This window comes from Boleophthalmus pectinirostris, unplaced genomic scaffold (assembly GCF_026225935.1).
Source record: "Boleophthalmus pectinirostris isolate CB_2022bp ecotype Guang Dong unplaced genomic scaffold, ASM2622593v1 HiC_scaffold_17, whole genome shotgun sequence".
NCBI lineage: Eukaryota > Metazoa > Chordata > Actinopteri > Gobiiformes > Gobiidae > Boleophthalmus > Boleophthalmus pectinirostris.
The window spans coordinates 10,881,328-10,906,281 of NW_026571115.1; the positions used below are offsets into that span (position 1 = coordinate 10,881,328).

Consider the following 24,954-nt stretch of genomic DNA (forward strand, 5'->3'; position numbering starts at 1 on the left):
AAACTACAAATTAAATAGCCCAATAAAAAGTTTTTAGGTCTTACACGAGCTTAAATGAAAATAGGCTACATAGACAACTAGCTAAATAGCTTATATAGCTAACTACTAAATAAGTAAATATATGAATGACTAACTAAAAAACTAACTAAATAAATACATAAATAAATAAACTACAAATTAAATAGCCCGAAATGTAATGTTTAGGTATTACACAAGCTTAAATGAAAATAAGCTACATAGCTGAATAGCTTAAATAGCTAACTACTAAATATGTAAATAAATGAATGACTGACTAACTAAGTAGCTAACTAAGTACCTAACAGAGTAACTAACTTACTAACTAACTAACTAATAAACTAAGTAACTAACTAACTAACAAATAAGTAAGTAAGTAACTAAGTCAAGTTAAGTCAAAGGGCGGTAAATGCGCATTTGGTCAATATGCATTATTATTGTTATTGCATATTATTCTGTTTTAATTTCCAAGAGTTGTTTGTTCTGACGTGCGTGACAGGCAGTTAAAACACAACGTTTATTGCTTTTAAATGGTTCTTCAAACTAGGACATGTGAACCCAACGCGTGTCTGTTGTGATGAACCACAGATCGAGGTGGGCCTTGTGTTTGGTTTGTAAAGGCGCGTTACCCAACAGCGTGCGTCTAGTCAAGAATGAGGAAAGACGTGTAGCTCCTGCCGGACTGCGCGCGGAGAAAATCAGGGGAAACAACTCATCTAAACACCGCTAACTTTTCCACCCTCACTCCAACATGGACCATCTACCGCACCGCTGTCTCTTCGCGCTGTTTTTACTCTCTTTTACGCACGGCATTTTGGGTAAGACGCTGTTTTTCTCACTTTGATCCAACTTTCACCTGCTCTGCTCTAGTTAGGGGGAGTTTCCTTCTGGACATTGGCGTGCCTCCACAAGTTTGTACAAGTTAGACGAATGTACGTGGTTTACGGTCCACTTTATTGGCCCATCTTGGTAGAAAATGCTGATATTAATGGTTTAAATGAAAAGACTTTGATGGATAGCAGTTCGAAGTTGTGCGTCCCCGGATCACCATCTTTCCTTATAAGGCAGTGAAGTTGGTTAGGGGGATGCGTTTCCTGACAAAGACAGTGCATGCAGGGATGATTCAAACCAGGAGCCTGGAAGTCTTTTTTTTAAACTCCAAAGGTCGATATGACAGGAAGTGCTGTGCCTGTTGGTCATATTTGGATTTAACTGTGAAATACTCCCTAATGTGTAATAATATGGCTCAAGATCAACAACTTTTACATATACACAATGTTCTCTGTGACATTTCTGGTGAAGGTTATGCCATGTTATTGCTTTGCCTAGAATGTTTCACAGTATGGCATTAAACTTAGAAATGCACCAATCCAGCTTTTTCAGTTCCGATACCGATTTCAGTACTATGGCATTAAATACTCACTGACACCCAATATCAGTCAATACCAGAGCAGAGACTGAAAACAGCATTTATTTCCTTTAAAACTAAAATAAAATAAGACAAAATTGATCCAAATGTGTTATGGAGCAGTTACTTATCTCTAAAGTAGCTACAGAACAGCTTTGTATAAATAAAAGTTCAAACTTTCTGACACCTTTTGGGCCATCAAATGGTCTTATTATATCGGATTATATGTACAATCAGGATTAGGGGTGTGCAAAAATATCAAAATATTGATGTAATGTATTGTTTAATGCACAGGTGTCAAACATAAGGCCCGGGGGCCAGATCCGGCCCTCCAAGTCCTTTAATCTGGCCCTCGGCTGATTTTCTACTTAAATATTTTAATTATATTTTCTATTAAAATATTGGTAATTTTCTGCGGTGCTTATCATATCTGTGCATGGCCGCTCCCACCAGAGCAGCACAAAAGAAGACTTGTCTCTTTCCAAACGCTCTTAAAGGATGATAGTTTTGACTGTTGACCGTGACACCCTCATCAGAAAAATGTCAGAAATGAGAAAAGTGGAGCCGAGTGCAGGATTTTCCAAGAAAAAAAGTGACATATTCCTATTTGCATCCAAGTTAATGTTAAAACATTGTGTTGAAATTGCATTTTTCTTAAAGCTTTAGGTTGTTCATAATATTATAATATTTTGTAAAAGAAACAGTTCATCAATTAAAAATAGATTTCTGTAATAGATTTTTGTTTTTCTGCACAAATATTTGAATTTATTGGTGTTTTTGGGGTTTATACGCCATGAGTTTTCTGATGCGGCCCCTTTGGGATCAAAGTAGGTTGGATACGGCCCCCGGACCAAAATGAGTTTGACACCCCTGGTTTAATGTGATGATACAGTATCGGTATCGTGGGCTGCTGTATCGATATATCACCGAGTTTTTTTTGGTGTATTTTACTAAATTATTTTGTTTTGTTGCTTGTTCAGTGGAAGGAAACTTGTTTATGCAACACATTTGACATTTTCACTGTTTTGATGATTAAAATGTGTGTGTTTCATATTAACTTTGCAAAAGAAGTGGTTTAACAAAGACTTTTAGTATCACAGTCATCATTTAGCCATTATTTTTTATTGAACTGTATCGATTCGATTTGAAACATATCGAATTGAATCGACAGTGCACTGTATCGTATCCAGCCCTATATACCCATATTTGGAAGCTGATTTTTTTCAGTATAGGTGCATCCTTAATTCGCTTTAGACTCTCTTTATAAAATAACCAGGTGATGCCATCAGGCCAGGTTACAGGTCATCTCTATGGAGAGGTGACCCCACTCACAATGGACACAATGCAAAGTAAATAGGTCTCTCTAATATCATACTTTTGAGCAGTGACATAGAGCACCTTTAAGCACTGTTAAGATGGAGCGTCCATATATGGGCAGATTGGCAGCTACGCTTTTGTCTTTCAGCCCCAAGGCAGCTGTGTTTGTAAATACTTATAGGTTAATAGTGTAGGTTACAACAGAGTTACAGTGTAGAGTGAATAATACATGGGGTGGGACGTAGGGAAAAATAAAATTAACAGATAAAATGAATAACTTTCTTTGCACGCTGATTCAGGCAATACTTTTCAGTCCATCAAATATGCGCTTCAACATGCCAGTAAATGTATTGGCCAAGGTTCAGGTATTACACATAAAATGAACAGATTGCAAAATTAAACACAAAAGTTCTGAGGAAATACTAAAAGGTCTAATATTATGCAAAATCAGCGCTTTAAGTGATGTTAGAATGTTGTTACATCATCAAAAACATACCTAGAGATATGTTTGTTTTATTCACACATGTTTGGGTAACCCTGGATTATTAGTCTGTCTGCATCTCCAAAGGTCAAAATGCTCTGTCCCACCTTGTGATGTCATGAAGTGGTAGTTTTCAAGTTCACAGCTATCTTTTACCTTTTGTTCAGTGGAGTTTGGCTGAAATCATCCAAACTATTCTAGTAGTGAAGGTGTATGTGGTTTAAAAAGTGGAGCATTTCCTGTTTCACCACGTGACCTCACAATTTGGCACAGTGTTTTCAGTTTGAGAGAAGAACTCAGGTTAAATATGTAGAATTTGTGTGAATGAAACAAAACATTCCAGGTATGTTTGTGATAAGAAACCAACCATATAACATAGATTTAAAAAATAGCACAACATGGGCCCTTTAATATAAATTAAGTTTTATAAACTTATATTGTAGACAAGTAGTAATTGTGATACTGTGATCCCCTTTCCCCACTATTGTTAAGACTAGTTATTACCAGAAGAAAAATAATTGATGTTTGATCTCCAAGCCCTGCACTATAAACTACAGAGGTTACAGCAACACGACCCCTTCATATCGTTATATATTTGCATAGGGCTCCCGAGCACTGTAAGCTGATTTGTGAGTGAAGATATGATCAGTTGTGTTATTAAAAACTGTAATTCAAGCGCGTTTGTTTCTTTTAAAAATTGCAACTCTGCACATTGCACACACATGGTAGAAATAACACTTACAGCAGTGTTAAAGATTAAGCAGGCCACACCCATTTGCTGCATATGATAAGAGAACAGACGGACAAATAGTTGGGTCATACGTAGGGCTTTGTAAAGTGTTGAAATGGCTTTACGAAAATACAGTCAGTGCAAATAACTGCACTGAGTTGTGAAACTGTGAATCATGCTTGTGGCTAATGTACACATATCCAGACACAAACTCATTTAATATTACTGTATTGATAAGGGTTTAATTAGGAAGTATTAGTCATGCAAAGTTGAGAAATGTGGCTACTATATTTAAAGAGGAACTATATAACTTTTCTGATGCAGTGTGTGCCATTTGTTTTTTTTTTTGCTTTCTATCTTGCATTCATTCAATTACAGCTGGTGTTTATTGCTCAAAAATACCAGGAAAATGTGCATTCTTACTGTGAGCAGGCTCTCCTCTCCACAGATCTTATGGTTTATATGGTAGATACAGTTACGTTATTTGTAACATACACATTTTCGACATTTTCTGCACATATTATGCTATTTTCTGATCTGTGTTATAACGTTGTATCCTCATCAAACATACCTGTTTCATTCACACATGTTTAACACCAAATCCTGTGTGTTCAAACTGAGTTCTTCTCTCCACACCTTCACTAGAATAATTTGGATAATGCCAGCCCCAGATCTGCCAATCTCTACTGAACCAAAGGTAAAAGGTGACTGTTAACTAGAAAATTACCACTACATGACTTCTCAAGGTGGAGCAAAGCACTTTGAGCTTTGTTGACAGGGTAATAATAAAGGGTTACTTAAACATGTGTGAATGAAACAAAACACAACTGCAGGTATGTTTTTGAGGAAGGAGCACTATAACATGACTCAACGCTCACAAGATTTAGAACCTTTAATGAAGCCAGAATGCCAAGGGGAAGCACCTCATTGATGTGGGCTGACTCGACTGACAGTGAAGCACATTTTTCTTATCTGATTAGAACGAGTAACAACAAGACAAGAATTTTATATGAATTTGATTAACTGTAGCTCATGGTATATCTCAAACCAATCAAAATTTGTATTGACAAAATTATCAAATTGGAAAGACTGAAATTATCTAGGCAACTGATACTTTGCTGTGACATCATGCAGGGGGTGTTCTACATATATTTCTATGGCTCTGTGGTGCAAAGTTCAGCAGTTACCATTGTGACATTATGCATACATTAGCAAACTCTGCCAAAAAAGTTTTAAAAGTTTCTGAAAATCCAAGAAATGAAAGAAAGAGGCATTCCTTGAAAGTAAAAAGGCAGGAGTAGTTCCTCACGTGTGTCTGTTTACATTCATGCAGCGCGGATCGAGGTGAAGCTGCAGATTAGAGATAGTGACTCCACTTCCTGTGTACTTTATTGCCAACCATCTGTGCGTTTAAAATCATGTATCTGAAGTACTGCATCACATTTCGCTAATAATAACACAGTTTTGACCTGTTTTGTAACTAGTGCAGAGGTCTGATTTTTCAACACTTAAGAGTCTCAAAGTGAGTGGTTTTACTGTAGACAGGAAACAGCAGACATGATCGTGCTCACAGCTGTATATCCTGTAGTGTGTGGCGGCCTTTAGACAACTTTAATGAACTTTCTTGCACACAGACCCTCACACAATACAATATAACAACAAAGAGCAACTTTATAGAGTAATACGTAAAGTCAAATTAGTATCATATAAAATGTTACCGTATTTTTGTCTGATTCCAGGGTCCAACATCTGCACGTCGCGGGGGGTGACCACGTGCCGTCAGTGCCTCGCCATAGATCCGAGCTGTGCCTGGTGCTCTCAGGAGGTAACCATGACGACAGCTGTTCCGTGGTGTCAGACGTGTCCAAACAGAAACATCATTCCTCGGTTTTCTATGCATGTTCAGGCTTTTTCAGAGAAACACTTGATGTTTTCTGTGTAAAAAGAACAGTTCAGATTTATGACTTGTTTAGACCTGGTTCAGACCAAGTTAAAGACTGGGTACACAACTTTATCCCTTTTTTATTTTTATCGATTTATTTTTCAATTTAGATATTTAACAAACAAAAGAAAGATTAAACAAAACAAACCCCTCTCTTTTGATGGACATCATAAGCACAAAGCACCACAAAAACCACTAGGCAATCATATACACATCTTTATTTTAAAATGTTTTAATTTTGAATGTATTTATTTATAATTGAGATATTTAACAGACAAAAAACAAAGGCAATAAATAAAATGAAATCACACTCCACCCCTCTCTCTCTGTATGGACCTCATAGACACAAAACCACATAAAACCCAACAGACAATCATACAGACAACTTTATTCTTGTAAATGAGTCTGTTTGTTTTTTCCAAAGAGTTATTTTGTAAAAGCAGCTCTTTGTGACTAAATCAGTCCCGTGTGCCCTGTGCATTGCAATCTTCAAGCATGATTTTTAGTTGCTTAGTGAGTCAGTTCCTCTTATTTTCTGTTTCAGTGCAGGAACTCAATAGACAACAGTTTTGAGACATTCACACATCCACTAATTTGTAGCATGTGTGTCTCAAATGTGGATGACATCTGCTCCGTAATGTCCTACTATCATTCACACTTCAGAACCTCTTTTATCTACTATACATAAAAGTTTGGGGCTTCTCTTTTCTCAGTGCCAATCTCTGATTCTACAGAGATTGGCACTGTTTTTGACACAAACGGACCATGTGTTTCTCTGATTGATTAACCACAAATCAGTCAGGCCCATTGGAGATAAGGGAGGCTCAGTTCTAGACCCACGTGTTTGTAGAATATTGTAAACACATGCGGTCTTGGCCAGGCGAGCTCCAATGCTGATTTAATCCTAATTCACTGTAGTTCTCAGTAAATCTTAAAGGGCCTGTATTGCACTATTTTCTCATCTGTTATAATGTTGTTTTCCCATCAGAAACATTCCTGGAGGCGTGTTTTTTTTAATTCACACATGTTTAACACACAAACCTGCATATTTAGGTCGAGTTCTTCTCTCAAATTGAAAACACTCCGTTCCACTTTGTGATGTCATGTAGTACAGGAAGTGCTCCACTGCATAAACCTTCACTATAATCATTAGGATAATTTCAGACTTGGAATTGCCAATCTACTAAACAAAGGTCCAACATGTGTGAATGAAACAAAACACAACTCCAGGTATATTTTTGAGGAGGTAACAGCATTTTAGCTTGGCTTAAAGCTTATAAGAGTCAATCTGGGATAATATAGGACCTAGAGATCTGCGTGGGACACTCTCTTCAGTCCCGCTCCCGCCCGCACCCGCAAAAGAATTGCAATTTTCATTCCCACTTCCGCCTGCATATTGTGATATTTTGTCCCACTCTTGCCTGCAAATCCTGCAAGATGGAAACATGCGCTTTCTTAACCTCTATCAAACACGGAGAAGTGGAAAGGAATTGTCTAAAATGTGCATGAGATTAGACCACATCTGCAAGTTTAGGCTGCTTAAAATGAATTTCTTTATCCCAAATAAAATATCCAGCACAAATGATGTATGAGCTATACATTAATCATTTGTATATGTTACTTTACACTCATGTTTAGTTGCGGGACTGCAGTTTATCATCCCACCCGCCTGCTCCCACATTGTGCAGTTCCGCTCCTGCCTGCCCGCAAGGAGCTTTCAAAAATGTGTCCCGTGGGTGCAGGGCTCTAATAGGACCTTTAACTGTAGCTACAATTAGGGCCTGACCAATAGATATATCGGTTGGCTGATATTATCGGCTGATATGGACACTTGGAGACATATCAGCTATCGGCCTAAATCTAGCCGATATGACGTGGCGTGGGCATGTTTTATCTCATTTTAAAGCTTAGACTCTATATTACAGCAATTTAATAACATTTAGAGACAGATAAATGTTCTAATATGTGGCATCGCATCATTATTTATCAGAGGATTAATTTGTCTGTGTCTGTGATGCCATAAATACGAAATATATTCCCCCCATTATATTGGCTGTTATCAGCTCCAAAACCCCTTTTATCGGTATTGTATTGGATCTAAAAAAAAATCCAAATTGGTTGGGCCCTACTCACAATGTCTTTCTATCGTCTATCTTGTATCTCGACCCTTTTATTAGAACCTGCCTTATCAGACAACGATATCATTCTGCATTATCTCACATATATTGCTTATAATGTACCTTCTTGTCATTTTCCTTACAGGAGTTTGGTAAAGGAGGGTCTGGTGCTTCTCGCTGTGACTTGAAGACAAACCTGATGAAACTGGGCTGTAGCGCTGACTCTGTAGAGTTTCCTTTGAGCTCAGTGGACATACAGCAGGACTCTCCTCTCAGCGATAAAGCCTCTGGGGGCACTGTCACTCAAGTACGACCTCAGAAACTACGCATGACACTGCGGCCAGGTAAGAGGTCCATTCAGATTCTACAATATGAGCATCTCTGTATACATTATATGGTATTTCTTATAGGTGATAAGACATTTTAAGACCTTATTGTTGAACTTGATAATGTATTTGACCAAGTTTAGGTCCCCACTATCCTACTACTTTGCTATTCTAATATTTAAATAGACAGATACAGTATATGGATGCTTTATTGTGTTAAGTTCGGCAGCAGCGACATAGAAACAAACATAGCAACACAGAAAAGATATTTAAATGTAGCGTTCCATCCTCTTGCATTTATCATCTATAAGTATCTTTTGTACAGCCTGTTCATAGAGCAGGACAGAGACAAAAATCACAAAATTGCCATACGAATTACCATATTAATAGTAATCATTTTAGCCTCCTTCCCAATCAAAATGTGTTACAGTTACTTAAAGGTCCTATATGATGCAAAACTGACTCCTGTGAGCTTTAAGATATGTTATAATGCTTTTAACTTCTCAAAAATACCTTGTATTTAGTTTCATTCACACATGTGGTTGAGTAATCCCGCATTATTAGTAGGGCTGGGTATCATAGAAGGAGTAAGAAGTTGCCGATATAATACGTACCTCGTTACATAGGCCACGATACGATACATATCTTGATACAGTGCACTTTCAATTCGATACGATGTTTCAAATTGATTAGATACGGTTCATGGCTAAATCATGGCTGTGATACTAAAAGTCTTTGTTAAACCACTTCTTGTGCAAAGTTCATATGAAACACAAACATTTTACTCATCAAAACAGTGAAAATGTCAAATGTTTTGCATAAACACTGCATAAAACGAAATTGTAGCTCTGTAACCAAAATAATTTAGTAAAAAATACCAAAAAATATGATGTATCGATACAGCAGCCCATGATATCAATACTGTATCATCACATTAAACGATACGATATATCAATATTTTGATATTTTTGCACATCCTTAATTATGGGTCATTCTAAATCTTCCACCTTGTGATGTCATATATTGGTGGTTTTAAAGTTCACAGCTACCTTTTACCTTTTTTGTATTAAAATCCTTCAAATGATTTTAGTGAAGGTGTATGGAGTTTAAAAACACAGTTCCTGTATTACCACATGACATCACAAGGTTGAACAGAGTGTTTTCTGTTTGAGAGAAGAACTCAGCCTAAATATGCAGGGTTTCTGTGATAAACGTATGAATGAATCAAAACACAACTCCAGGTATGTTTTTGATGAGGAAACCACATTACAACATTGATCAGAAAATAGAATATGGGCACTTTAAGAAAATGAATTGCTTTTATTAGTTAAATCCCTACAAAAACAAGAATTTCATGAATAAAATGAAAAACAATAAGTATGGGTCTGTCTATTTTTAGCTTGCCCATTGGCCCTAATTTCTCATACAAAACATGAGCTTCCAATTTGCAACTTGACTTGTAAATTGAGTTCCGCTCATTTGCATGTCTGTAAAACAACGCAATTATTCACCAAAAAGTAAAATAATGAGCCAATTAAAATCATAGTTAAAAAAATTCTTAATGAGTAGGCTGTACTTTGTGTAAGCTATAGTGGTAAGAGTCGATATGTGTCGATAAGCCATTGTTAGTCTATTTCTCCAAAACTCAAAATGCTCCGTTCCACCTGATGATGTCATGTGGTGGAAGTTAGTGAGTGAAGAGCTCAGCCTAAATGTGCGGGGTTTGTGTGTTAAACATAAGCGAATGAAACAAAACAAAAGTACAATATGTTTTTGATGATGAAACAACATAACAACAGATCAGAAATTGGTGTAATATGGGCCTTTAAATCATTGTATATTGGTACATTTCATCTGTTGTTTTTTTTCTGTAATAGGGTGAATCTTTTTAATGTCATAGTATTAAAATATTTTCACGGTCAGAGACAAGATAAAACATGTTATACCTACAAAACCCTTAATAACATCTTCTAAAATACCGATGTTTGATATTTCCCAGGTGACAGTAAAAAATTCACAGTATCCGTTAAGCAAGTGGAGGACTACCCTGTGGACCTGTATTACCTCATGGACCTGTCCTATTCCATGAAGGACGATCTGGCCAAACTCGTTACCCTCGGCAGCGAACTGGCCCAGGCCATGGGGAAAATCACCAGTAACCTCCGGATGGGCTTTGGGGCATTTGTGGACAAGACCACGTCCCCGTACATGTACATGTTTCCCCCTGAAGCAATCGACAACCCCTGCATCGGGTATGTCCTCACTACAGAAAGTTATATCTTTCCAGTTTAAAATGATTTGAAATACGAAAATATTAATTCGATTTGAGTAAATTTTGCATGACAAGTAAAATGATCTACCAATGGAACAAGCCTTTTTGTACTTAAAGTATGAAAATACATCTTGTTACATTAAAGATAAGAAAAACAACACATCTTTGCCCTTAAAATAAGAAACTAAATCTTGCGTTGTTTGAATCAAGAAAGAAGTACTCATCCCATTTGGTAGATCATTTTACTTGTCAAGTCAAATCTACTCAAATGAAGTCAAATGTTCTTAATTTGAGTAATTTTAACTTACCTATTTATTAGGTTTTGCAGTGCTGCATGAGTTCATATATTTGTGATAATTTTTTTGTATTATTATTATTATTATTTTTTCCTTTTATACATGGGGGAGAGTGGATATATCTGTCTACATAAGAGGTACAGAAAAGATAATAGCAAATCAAAAAGATGAAAAAAAGCATCAGCAACAAAACACAGAAGATTAAGTGGTATTGAATATTTGAAAAAGTTGATTTATTCTTTCACATTTTATTCTTTTCATTTACAGTTAGGCAGATATAGATTCACAAAGACAGGTGCACATCCACATAGGGTAGCATTCATTACATTAAGTTATTTCTTGGGTTATACTTTATCCATACTATATCTATTTCATATAATAATACAATATATTATAAAAAATAAGATGTTTTCTCAGTTCACTAAAATTCAACTTTTTCAGAAGACAGATGATTCATGAAACTCGTACCCTACTTTCTAATCTTGTATTTTAAATATTTACTTTAACCTTGATTTAACCAGGACAAAATTTCACTGAGATTAGAAACCTTTTTTTCAAAGGAGTCCTGGCCAAGAGACAGCATTTCAACACATAGTTACAACACACAGAAACAAGAATAAACTGACAAGATCACAGATTAAGAAAAAAACAAATGCACATTTTTATTATCTGTAGTGATTTCATCGTAGATTTAAAAGCATTTAAAGACAAGAGCTCAATCCATTTCCTGTCTTTCTGCAACATATTCCAATGTAAATTTGTTTTGCAATTTGAGAGACTGGTCCCATGTTTTCCATTTCATTCGTTCACGCTAGACTATGACACATACTATATATAATAACATACATAAAACATAAATACTTAATCACGCTTGGCTAAAAATCACTCAATATTAAATACATAATCTATTAACATGGCTTGGTAATAAAACTGATAAATACATAGATTACAATTTATTATAGATGTTAGATTATAATTGATTCACTATAGACTGAATAGTTATAAATATTTAAGTGTAGCAAGCTGTGAAGCTGCTTTTTCTTCTCACTCTTATCTATACCTGTTTGACTTTTACCCCCTGTAGCATCAGTGAAACGTGTGAGGCTCAGTTCGGCTTTAAGCACGTGCTCCCCCTGACGGACAAAGTGGCCCGTTTCACTGAGGAGGTGGCGAAACAGCAGGTGTCCAGGAACAGGGACTCTCCAGAGGGGGGCTTCGACGCCATCATGCAAGCTGTGGTGTGCAAGGTACAACTGAGAACTCTGTCTATATATCTGCACTTTTACCTGTAAGCATGTGAGATATGTGTGGATATACATTTATTTATTTATCCGATTTTTTGCAACACATGCATACATTTTAAAGGGGCATTGTGTAACTTTTCATTTGGGGGTCCATCACCTTCTTTCTACGGAAATGCCATCACTTTGTCTGGAATGTTCCACAGTATGACATTAAACAGCTCTACCTTACATTTATCCAATTACAGATGGTTGTCTAGCTCGAAAGTGCCTCTCCAGATCTGACCTGTAAGTTGGTCTGATTTGGTCTCCATGAAGATAGAATGGATTAATGCCATATTGTGAAACAATCCAGACGAAGCAATGCCATCTCAGAAAAGCATTTGACAGACCCTCCACCAGAAAAGTTACGCAATGCACCTTTAAATAGAACACACTCCAGTGGCACATGTCCAAACATTTTTAATTAGTTAATATGCAAAATGGGAGGTTTTCACCAACATGCACAAAACATGCACAAACCGCACCTATTAATAACTAATTCATTTTTGTTGCTATAGGAACAAATTGGCTGGCGTGCAGATGCCTCACACTTGCTGGTTTTCACGACAGACGCTAAAACTCACATCGCTCTGGACGGACGAATCGCAGGCATTGTCCAACCCAATGACGGACTGTGTCACCTTGACAGCAACAACATCTACAACAAAACTACTGTGCTGGTAAAATGTTCACCAATTTACCTGTACATGCTTTTCAATTGAACATGTACAAGAGGCTAGACATCTATAATATCAATTAAGTAAATCAAAATAACTGTATTATTTTTTAAGAAACTATATGGAATATTATTATCTTAAATGGAATAAAAGTACATTTGTAGTTGTGCATTACATTATATCTATCGTTCTTTAAAGGTCCTATATTACACAAAATTAACTCTTGTGAGCTTTAAATCAGGTCTTAATGTGGTTACTTCATCAAAAAGTTGTGTTTTGTTTCATTCACATATGTTTGAGTAACCCTTTACTACAAATTTCTCTGATCTGGCCAAGATTTTAAAACTTATATCAGGTTGTTCATCTTGTTTTCAGATTTATTATCTACTTTCAAGTTCTAAGACAGCTTAATTCTAGTCCGGAAATTATTGAAATTATGAGATGCTGAAATTATCCAAATTATTCTAGTGAATGTGTATGGAGTTTGGGGTTTGTGTGTTAAATGTTAAAATGTATGAATGAAACAAAACACAACCCCAGGTTTGTTTTTGATGAAGAAACAACATTATAACATAGATCAGAAAATAGCACAATATGGGCCCTTAAAGATGCCTTATTTAACTTACATGGTGAGAGTCTGCCACCTCCTAGTCTCCATGGAGATATTATTGCTTTTCCTCGAATGTATTCTCCACAGTATGGTCTTTAACTTGTCTAGCTTGATTTCAGTTACATGCTTTCTTGCATGTGACTTGCCTTTCCACAGCTTTAACCTGTAACTAGGCCTGTCTCCACTGAGATAAGTCTAATGACATACTGTAGTGTAGACAATTCCGGGCACAACAGAAAAGTTACATAATGCATCTTTAAGGCCCTAATTTTGTCTAATCTGAAATGTAAATAACTGAAATATTGTAGAAGTTTGTGTTATTTTGAATTACTATCTCAACTTAACTCTTTACTCCCCGTGTCTTTCTAGGACTACCCCTCTTTGGCTCAAATGACTGAGAAAATATCTGAAAACAATATTAATCTGATTTTTGCCGTGACTAGTTATGTGGTGTCTCTGTACAAGGTAAACAAACTCCTCCACCATTACCATAGCCATAATTTATTTGCCTTTACATAGAAATAAATAACTTTTGGGTTTCCTCTCTCGCGCTCTCTCTCTCTCAGGAGTACAGTCAGCTGATTCCTGGGACCACTGTGGGAACGCTCGAGTATGACTCTGGAAATGTTATAGGGCTCATTCAGGAGGCATATACGGTAAATAACGAACAGGATTTTCATTATTTTAAATTTAATTGTCTAGCCCATTTTTAATCGTCATTGACTGTATAATGAAGTGGACTAAGGGAAGCTGACAATGCTAGCAGATATAGCACGAATTTGGAGCCGACTTAGGAATTAGCAGTAGGAATTTAATTAGACAAATTTGAAATAAAACACCAGGATCATGTAAAGTGGGTTAATACAAACATTTTAAGGCCAAAATGATGAGGCTCACAGCAGTTACTGAGAGAGGGGTGACAATTTTTCGATGTAAAGTCAATTGGAGCCAGAGTCGGTGGAGCCAGAACCGCCCTCACGCTCAGCTCCATACTGAAACTATTTTGCTTGCCAGTTTTTTTCTAACTTTAATGCCTAATGTTGTGAACCCTATCTGTAATAATAACCATGTTGAAGTGATAAGCTATGCTTTTAATTTCACCCCTCAGTAACTGTAGATGTTATGTCTGAACAGGGGCATAAGTCCATTTTAGTTCATCTAACAAAGCTAATCTAACTGAATAGGCACACAAAAGCAAAAGCCTCATTATATGGACAACACTGATATTTGACTGAAAAAAGCTGGGAAAAACAAGACGGGCTGCTGATCTACATTGTAATACTTGAACGTGTTTTGGCTGACTATTGACATCTCTAACTTTGATATATTTCCCCAGTTTGAATCTCAAATGGTGTTTTTATGTTGTATTTTGTTCAGAAAATCCGATCTAAGGTGGAGCTGGATCTTGTTGACGTTCCAGAGGAGTTGAATTTGGCTTTTAACGCCACCTGCCTCAATGGAGAGATCATTCCTGGAGTCCGATCCTGCTCCGGACTGAAAATAGGAGACACTGTATGTACTCCATCACACTTAGAAAATTCTGCAGCACCAGTTAATATAAAAGTTATGGCCTTGTAAATAAATAATCAAATGGTTTTGTCAGTATACATGTATTTGTATAAGCCCTTTGATTGCACTGTACATCTCCATGGTGATATTATTTCTTTGCTTTGAATGATCAACATTATGGCTTTAAACTTCTTCTTCTGTTCAGCATTCATTTCATTTGAATGGTTTTATAGCTCAAAAATACCTTGAAAAGTATGAATTCTTACTGTGAGCAGGGGCGCGTCTCCACAGATCTGACCTGTAACTTGATCTGATTGCCTCAACTGCTTCTTTCCATGGAGATACATATGCATTACTGTGGAACATTCTCAGTAAGGCAGTAAGATCTCCATGACGCCAAACACACAGCCTGTACTGGAATCCTTCACGAGAAAAGTTATGCTGTGTCCCTTTTAACCATATTAGACTGTGTGATCCCTCATTTCAATGTTCTCTACGCTTCAACTATATTAATTATTGCTCAGATTTTTATTACTCATTGCACACTAGCTTAAAAAAAAGTTCCATTATTCATTCACATCTCAGTCTCACCAAGTATTAATGGAAAAATACGCTTGAGGCAGACTGACCACTACTTCTTACCACAACAGTAGTTCAGAAAAAGAAAGCAGTTGTATAGTCAGTTGTCTAATGGTTCAAATTCTTATCAGCTCATACTGCCGTTGTGTCATTTAGCAAGACACTCTTATCAATTTACCTGTGTCACAGTGTTAGAATGTTTTAGTTTTGTACATTTACTCATGGAGCTATTACTAACTGTTGTCCTTGTATTAACCAGTCTAATGCTTATGGAGCTCAACAGTGACTGCCCAAGGGAAATTTCCCATTCATTTTCACCACAGACTTTCTGAAAAAATATTAAAAGTTTGAAAGCTTGCTCAGGGTTAATTCTGCTACATGATAACTAATGACCCAAGACCTAATAAAAAAAAAATATTTTTCTGAAATTTTATAAAATGCTAAGTTATTAAAGCATTTTGCAGATCTTACATTTTAAATACTTTACTTTTTGGCAACTGTGTTATGGATTATAGTTGCCAGTACGACATAGATGGTTAGCCTCCGCCTTTCAACTCTTTTTTAAATGTTTATGGGTAAAATGAATGGTCACTGATGAGCTCCATAGTGGCTTCAGTTACTTGGAGCCTCTATGTGAAAAAAAGTTTGAAAATTATACAATCATATTACAAAGAATGTTTTTGAAAACAAAAATATATTTCTTAATATAACTTATACATATCATGTTTCCCAGGTTTCTTTCAGCGTGGAGGCTCAGTTGCGCTCTTGCCCCAAAGAGAAAAGCCACACCTTCAAAATCAAACCTCTGGGCTTTAAAGACTCCCTGGAGATAACAATGGACTTCGCCTGTGACTGTGAATGTGAAGCCAGCGCCCAGCCCGACAGCGCCCTCTGCAGTCAGGGCAATGGCACGTTCGAATGTGGCATTTGCAAGTGTAACCAGGGCAGACTGGGACCCCACTGCGAGTGCTCGGTGGAGGACTACAGCCCCTCAGACGATGCCAACTGTATCCCCAAATCTGGTGGTCCCATGTGCAGCGGAAGGGGGGACTGTCTGTGTGGCCAGTGTGCCTGTCATTCAAACGAAGCTGGACAAGTGTGGGGGCGATACTGCGAGTGTGATGAGTTCAACTGTCTCCGCTACAAGGGGGCGCTGTGCTCGGGTGAGTAAAGAGAAGGCCTGGTCTGATTTATAACACTGGTTGTATTACATGCCTAGGTCTAGTAGATACCTAAATGGAGGGGTCTAACGGTACATATATTCGCGAACCGTTTCGGTATGGGACTTTCAGTTCGGTGCAGGACAGTGCATGAGTAAGTTCACGCAATTTGTTTGTGTTTACATTCCGCCACTACATGTGCAGCTACACAGAACGCTCTGCTCTTTAATATTCACGAGGGAACTGGTCCATGATTGGGGTGGCAGTGTTTCACGCAGTGCTTTATATTTAGGACAGCCCCCTTGACAATTACAGCCCGCCTTGACTGCATCCCTCCTAACCACGTGAATCCTCGCAAAACTACAGTCATTGTGCCCCGGTCCTCAGTTTCGCCTTTCGCCGGCACAGAACCTCTGTTTCTTAAATGTCTATTTCCATCCTATTAAAGGTCCTGTATTGCACAAAATTGTATGTTTTAATCCATGTTATAATATTGTTACCTCCTCAAAAACCTATATGGAGCTGTGTTTTGTTTCATTTACACATGTTTGAGTTAGCTACCTTTTACTTTCAGCACAAATTGGCAGTTCCAGAGCTGAAATCATCCAGGTGATTCTAGTGAAGGTGTAAGAATTTTAAAAACACAATGGAGCACTTCTTGTATTAACATATAATATAACAAGGTGGAACGAGGTGGAGTGTTTTCTATTTGAGAGAAGAACTAAATATAAATATACAGGATTCGTGTGTTAAATGAAACAAAACACAACTCCAGGTATGTTTGTGATGAGGAAACAACATTATAACATAGAAATCAGAAAATGGCGTAATATGGGCCCTTTAATATCCCATTCCTTTGCTGTGTACTATTAGTTGTTGTAAATAGCGACCCATTATGTGTTCAGTTTCACAATAATCCAGCTGGATCAGATACACATAAACAAAATGATTATTAAATCCCTCTCAATCCAAATACATTCTCCATTCTCTTCCATTTCCCAGTCTCTCAGTGCTGAGGAGTGCTGTCTTTTTCCTTCCTTTGTCCGTTCGGAGCCAGAGCTGAGTCAGATCCTAACACTCACATCTGTAAACACGTCTTGCGTTTACATTCTTACTGTTGCTAAGCCTGACTAATCAAAGCACACATCGGGACATGGCCTCTAGGATTAAGGCTCTGGTATTTGCCTGTTTTGTCCCTTTTATTTCACCTAAAGCAGTGTGAGTTGAGGTGAGTTATAGGTGATTTTGTGAAACAAGTTTTGAGAACGTACTTAAAGAGGCGCTATGTGACTTTTCTGCTGAAGGATCTGCTTGCCTGTCCACAGATCTGACCTGTAAACTAACCTGGTATTTACCTGAATTGTCACCTAAAGCAAGCTGAGTTAAGGTTTTAAGTGATTTTGTAGTAACTTTTCAGGACATTCTGAAAGGGGCACCAGTTTGTCTCCATGGAAATATTATTTATTTTCTTGATATCTGTCTTGAACTTAATCACTTACTGGAATTTTTATAGCTAAAAATCCCTTGAGCAACATATTAGTACATTCTTACTGTGAGTGGGCTTGCCCATTCACAGATCTGTCCTGTAAGTTAGCCTGGTGACTTCACCAGCCTGGTGACTTCACTGTCTCCTTGAAGACAGAAAAGTTTAATACTGCCATAGGGAAAACAAGGCAAAAAATAGGCAGTATAAAAAGTTACACAGTGCACCATTAAAATCTCTAATCAAGGAGGTTTTACCCTGGTTAAAACAGTTGGCTTTATATTACCAACAGTAGTAGAAATATTTTTAAGCAGGGGTGTAACGGCACATGTGTTTGTGCCGAACCGTTCGGTACGGGACGTGTGGTTCGTTGCAGGACTGTGCACGAGGGAATTTGCACAATTTGTGTGTGTTTACATTCCGCTACTACATGTGCAGCTACACTGAAGGCTCAGCTCTTTAATATTCACGAGGGAACTCGTCCGTAATTGACCTCTCTCCCTAGAGAAAGGGTATTTTCAACCGCTGGGGACATAGTAACTGCCAGCAGATCTGCACTTACTGCAGACAGTATGGACAAGTTGGGGTTTTTTTGGGCCAAAAATATGAATATTGAGTAAAACTTCAGCCTGGAACTGTTAGTGCTGCACTTTACTTTTTGAAAAGTTTTGTTTACTGTTTACAAGGAATTTATTTTTTATAATATTTCATACATTTGTTGCTTTGAGAATCTTTTATTTAACTTATTAGCAGCACTTTGCATATATTTTATTTCATAAATGGCATATTAAACAGAATTAAATAAGGGGATGTTAAAACAACTTGTTGGTTTAATAAACACACAAATAAACAACAAGCAAATGGTTTTGCATTTTGTTCCCCTACTGTTTCAAAGATGAACTGAACTGTGACCTCAGAACCGAGGTATGTTCCGAACCGTGATTTTTGTGTACTGTTATACTCCTTATTTTTAAGTATGTAATTTGTGCTACATAGAAGTTTGTATCTATTTATTAATTAGGTACAGTTACCAATATATTAGACCCAGTAGACCAAAGATGCTAACTTGTGATTTCGGTAACAGAATCACATTAACATAACACTGATGATAATGATAGTGCTTATTGTTGTCTTACCATGTTCAAAAGACATGTTCAAACTACTCCATGGTCTACCATCCATTAGCAAAGTTATATTTTTGTTGACTGGTGTTTTGTATCTGCTGGTGTGTGCTTTTTTTCTTCAGTAATATAATTTACACTTTACATTGCATTACTTCTTGCACCACTTCAAATGTGTGGCCACTTAACTGCCGCTAATACCAATAGGAACTGGAGTATTAACTCAGCTATTAAGTTAACACACTCGATTACTTTTGTGATTGGGTTCTTACCTCACGCAACAGGAAATCATTGCTACAGTAATAAAACTTAAACGGCCCTTAGTGTGGTAACCGTCTGGACCTGATCTCATACAGTATACTGAAGATAGTATTAAAGGAAATAAGCTTAACCGTGCTTATGCTGATTAGGAAATGTGGCTGTTTGTGTCATTCTGTCTAGTCACTGTGACCTCATAAATAACAGGAAACTGTTGCTCAGCTTAGGAGAGATATATGTAGGGTTTGTTTTTATTGCTAGGTTATTTACTTGAGTATTTTGTGGGCTGTAGTAGTTTAATGATAAGCCAGCAGTTACATTCACACTATTTATTTATATATTACGCTATATTCTGATCTATGTTATAATGTTATTTTTTCATCAAAAAAATACCTGTAGTTGTGTTTTGTTTCATTTACACGTCTAACACAGAAACCCTGCATATTTAGGCTTCTTAGTTCTTCTCTTAAACAAAAAACAATCCACCTTCCACCTTGTGATGTCATGTGGTAATTAAAGGAAGCACTCCGTTATATTTTTAAGCTCTATACACTTTTGCTAGAATCATTTGGATAATTTCAACCCTGAAATTTTCAACTTCAACTAAACTAAAGGTAAAAGGTAGATGTTAACTTGAAAACTACTTCATGATATCACAAGGTGGAACAGAGCATTTAGAGCTTTGGAGATGTAAACTGACTAACTAACGAACTAATAGACAAATTTTAAAGGACTAACTCAAACATGTGTGAATGAAACAAAACACAACTCCATGTGTTTGAGTAGATAACATTATAACATCATTAAAAACACACAACGAATCAATTTTACATTAGACTTTTAACTATTGTTGCATTATGGTCAAGACATCTGTCATAAATTAATAAGTGATTGGTAGCGATTAGAAAAGTTGTTGTCTAAATGTGTGGGGAGGGAATTCAAAACACATTAAAACAGTGCTATGTGGTTTAAGAAAATTAAATAGTGTTTGTGTGCTGGCTTGGATTTGTCCATCATAAACCAACATTTTAAAACAAACTTTATACTGAAACTAGTATTGAGGGTAAATGCTCATTTGAAGGATCATCACTGAAAAGGGAAGAGAGACCTTTTCTGAATAGTTAGTCTTGATTTATATCAGAACTAGGCCATATCATGATAACGTTTAAAAGAAACCTTCAATTATTTAGTGTCATAAAGTACATTCCACTGTTTTTATTATAATTTATTGGACTGGATATTAAAAAAATCTCTAAATCATGTTTGAAATTGTGACAACTGTAATTTTTCGCTTGTAATATAAAAAAGATATTAATGCAAACTTAAAATAAGAAATAGTTGTTTATTGTTAATGATTGTAGCAATGTAAAAAAAGTACATGTGTCATTGTTTCTTATAGACTTTATTCAGCATTACCATATTAGGAAGTAAAAATGCCCCTTTATCTGCACCACCCATTCACTCATCATTGTCTTATTGCTCTTGGTTGGATTGCTCTAAAAGTGTTGAGTAATTTGCAACACCCAAATATGTAGAAACTCTGAGTACAGCGTGTTATGGTGATGTCAGAGGATAGGGAGGGGGTCCTGTGTGCGGGCAGGCTGAAATTACTTAAAAATATGTGTCACTTTTATCAACAAGTCAAGAGCCTGCTTTATAGAGACTTTTTTTTCATTAAAAATCTTTTAAAGGTCCTAATTTATGCAAAAATGACTCTTGTGAGATTTAAGTCATGTTATAAATACACATCACATCGTTAATATGCAGGGCTTGTGCATTAAACATATATGAATGAAACAAAACACAACTCCAGGTACATTTTTAATGAGGAAACAACATTATAAAATACAGCAGATCAGAAAATAGCGTAATATGGGCCCTTTATAACCACAAATGTGTCCATGCAATTGTTTGAACAAGTCTACCTCTAAAATCCACAAATGAGGACTGTATTATATCAGATCTAATCCAGGAGTAAATTTAGACTAGGACTAAACCACTGAGACTGGGACTGAGTGTAGAGACAAGAGTGACTGAAAATTGGGTAATATTGCGATATTGTTGTTTCAGAGATATGCAAAGACAAGTAGTAGCAAGTCATTTTAAGTATCAAGATTCTCTATAATAAAAGCTATTAAAAAGGTTACAAAATGAGCAGGAACTTTAAACGCAACCTTCCAAAAGTGGGTGTAATGTAATTTCAGTGTCATAAGATTATCTGAAGATCATTGTTTGACACTAAAACAAACAGGAAGGTTTGAGCAAGATTCTAACCAGGCAATAAATGAAACCTACGCCTATGAGTCTATAAACTCAATAAATGATAAAAAAGCAACTCAACAGGACAAAATCTGGATTAATCCAAGTTTAAACCTGGAAAAATCCCAGACAAATCCACTAATCTGACCTAAATCAAGATTAAACCAAATTTAAACATGTAGTTGTCTGTAGAAAAGGAGGTCTTAATATGCAGAAAAGGACTATGAAATTCTGGTGGAGGGTCCATCATGTGCTTATCTCCGTGAAGATATTATTGCCTCACCTGGAATGTTCCACTGTATGGCACTATACTTATCTGGTTAATTAAAAGTTTTTATTGCTCAAAAATACACAGAAAAGCATGCATTCTTACTGTGAGTGGGGTCTCCTAGCCACATGGTCATGGTCACATTTTTCTATAGCGCTTTTTTTCCTTCAAGGCACTCAAAGCGCATTATTATAAGGAACCACTCACCCATTCACACACACATTCACACACAAGTGTGGACACTAGGGGCAAGGTGGCTTAAGTGTCTTGCCCAAGGGATTCAAACCGCCAACCTTTAGATCAGTGGACGAGCGCTCTACCAACTGAGCAACTGCCGCCCACATCTGCATCTGACCTGTCTTGTGGTCGAGTTGTGTCATCTGTTTGTCTCCACGCTGTTAGATTAGTTTACTCCAATATGACACACCACAAGAAAAGTTACATAGTGCTTCTTTAAAAGAAACAAGGTACCACAGTACTTCACAGTAGGGGTGTGCAAAAATATTGAAATATCTATATATCGTATCATTTAATGTGATGATACAGTATCGATATCATGGGCTGCTGTATCGATATATTGCCAAGAGTTATTTTTGGTATATTTTTATAAATTATTTTGTTACAGCGATACAGTTTTGTTGCTTGTTCAGGGGAAGGCAACTTATTTATGCAACACATTTGACATTTTCACTGTTTTGATGATTAAAATGTGTGTGTTTCATATTCACTTCGCACAAGAAGTGGTTCAACAAAGACTTTTAGTATCACAGCCATGATTTAGACATTATTTTTTATTGGACCGTATCGAAGTGATTTGAAATATATCGTATTGAACTGAATTGCATCAAATTGTAAGCTCACTGTATCGCGCGATATGTATCGTATCGGCAACTTCTGAATGATACCCAGTCCTACTCCACAGTGTTTTTAAACTCCATACACCTTCATCAGAATCATTTGGATAATTTCAGATGTGGGATTGCTAACCTCCACTGAACTAAAAGTAAAAGGTAGCTATAAACTTGAAAATTACCACTTCATGACATCACAAGGTGAAACAGAACATTTTGAGCTTTGGAGATGTAGCTGTAGGGTTACTCAAACATGTGTGAATGAAACAAAACACAACTACAGATATGTTTTTGAGGAGGTAACAGCATTCTCACATGGCTTCATTTTGGACCTTTAAGTAGTTTAGCAAATTGTGTAAAATTTCGGCTTTGTTTATGATAAGGCTTTGAAAATGTCTCACTGCACCTCATAAAACTGTTAGTCATTTCAAAGTGTAAACTGTTTTCACCTCCTTTCTGAAGTCACCAGAATGTCACCAACAGCTTTTTAAATTTCACCTTTTGAAAGAGTGTTTTATCATCTTTTAATGTAGTCTCTGTGGGATCATCTTCAGATGGAGCTCTATCATGACCCAAAGCCCTTCTTTCTAAAAATCTCTCCATCTTGGCCCCAGAGGTTATGTTTTTCTTTACAGAAGCGTGCGGAGAGAAAGAGAGACAGGAGCAGACAAGTACTGCCCCAGGGCCTGTAAATATTAGGAGAGAGAGGAGGGAGGAGTGAGAGTGAGGGGAGAGAGAAAGGGAGGGACATGGAAAGAGAGAGAGGCAAGAGAGAGAGAAAGACAGTGAGAGAAGGAAGGAGAAGGAGAGAGCAGGATTTACATTCTTCTATTGGCACTTTGCCCAAAATGTACTCAGTGCTTAAATCAGTCTTGTTTGATCCTTTAGCTTCTTTTCCGGTTGAGTGAAAATTACTTGTTTTTTAAAATAGTTTTCTGTGCCCTTCTCACTGGGACCATTGTTTTCTCAATGTAAAGTCACGACTGATACTGACAGAGCTGAGTGTCTGTACAAATAGAAATAGTTGCAGTAGTATTTGTAATAGTATAGTAGCGTAGTAGTAGTAGTAATTCTTGTTATTATAGTAGTAAACAATTATACTATGGGAAGACTTTCGACCTTAAATGGCCAAACAGTTCCACAGTTTCAGTTGACTGTCAAAAAGACTAAAGCTATTGAAATCAAATACTTATAAAATAAATTACAGTTATACAGTGGTGAAAATTACTTTCTATGTAATGTCATCATTGTAGTATCAAAACATGGATACAGCATCAGACCCAAGTGTGAATTTCTAGTACTGTAACAAGTGGTAGAAGTCAAAGTAGTTTATTAGTAATAGCAGTGGTAGTAGTAGGACTAATAGTAGTAAAATATATATCATAATAGCATAAAGTAAGTGTACCAGTTATTGCCTACCAGTTGCATTTGTACTTCCAAAAGTAGTAACAGTAGATCCAGTATTAGTCTTAGCGTTAGTATTAGTATTAGTATTAGTAGTAGTAGTAGTAGTAGTAGTAGTAGTAGTAGTAGTAGTAGTAGTAGTAGTAGTAGTAGTAGTAGTAGTAGTAGTAGTAGTAGTAGTAGTAGTAGTAGTAGTAGTAGTAGTAGTAGTAGTAGTAGTAGTAGTAGTAGTAGTAGTATAGTAGTAATAATAGTAGTAGAAGTAGTTTTAATAATAGTAGTAGTTGTATAATACTACTAGTAGTAGTAGTAGTAATAGTAGTAGAAGTAGTTTTAATAATAGTAGTAGTTGTAATAATACTACTAGTAGTAGTTGTAATAATACTAGTAGTAGTAGTTGTAATAATACTAGTAGTAGTAGTTGTAATAATACTAGTAGTAGTAGTAGTAGATAATACTAGTAGTAGTAGTTGTAATAATACTAGTAGTAGTAGTAGTTGTAATAATACTAGTAGTATTAGTAGTAGTACTTTCTTTTTTTTTTTTTATTTTCTTGTTGTCATCATGTCCACAAACTCCGGAAGCTGT

The 24,954-nt window shown here is 36.5% G+C and overlaps 1 protein-coding gene across 1 annotated transcript in view; it reads left to right on the forward strand.

Moving 5' to 3' along the window:
- Positions 1 to 604: 604 nt before the first annotated feature.
- The window catches only part of LOC110161461 (integrin beta-3-like), a 39,289-nt gene continuing 14,939 nt past the window's right edge, over positions 605 to 24,954 (forward strand). The window contains exons 1-10 of the mRNA XM_020926207.2: positions 605 to 833; positions 5,691 to 5,776; positions 8,156 to 8,354; positions 10,336 to 10,588; positions 11,989 to 12,151; positions 12,706 to 12,867; positions 13,844 to 13,939; positions 14,041 to 14,130; positions 14,852 to 14,986; positions 16,296 to 16,725. Coding sequence (XP_020781866.1) covers positions 767 to 833; positions 5,691 to 5,776; positions 8,156 to 8,354; positions 10,336 to 10,588; positions 11,989 to 12,151; positions 12,706 to 12,867; positions 13,844 to 13,939; positions 14,041 to 14,130; positions 14,852 to 14,986; positions 16,296 to 16,725 — 1,681 coding nt within the window. The 5' untranslated portion in view covers positions 605 to 766. The remainder of the gene's footprint in view (positions 834 to 5,690; positions 5,777 to 8,155; positions 8,355 to 10,335; positions 10,589 to 11,988; positions 12,152 to 12,705; positions 12,868 to 13,843; positions 13,940 to 14,040; positions 14,131 to 14,851; positions 14,987 to 16,295; positions 16,726 to 24,954) is intronic.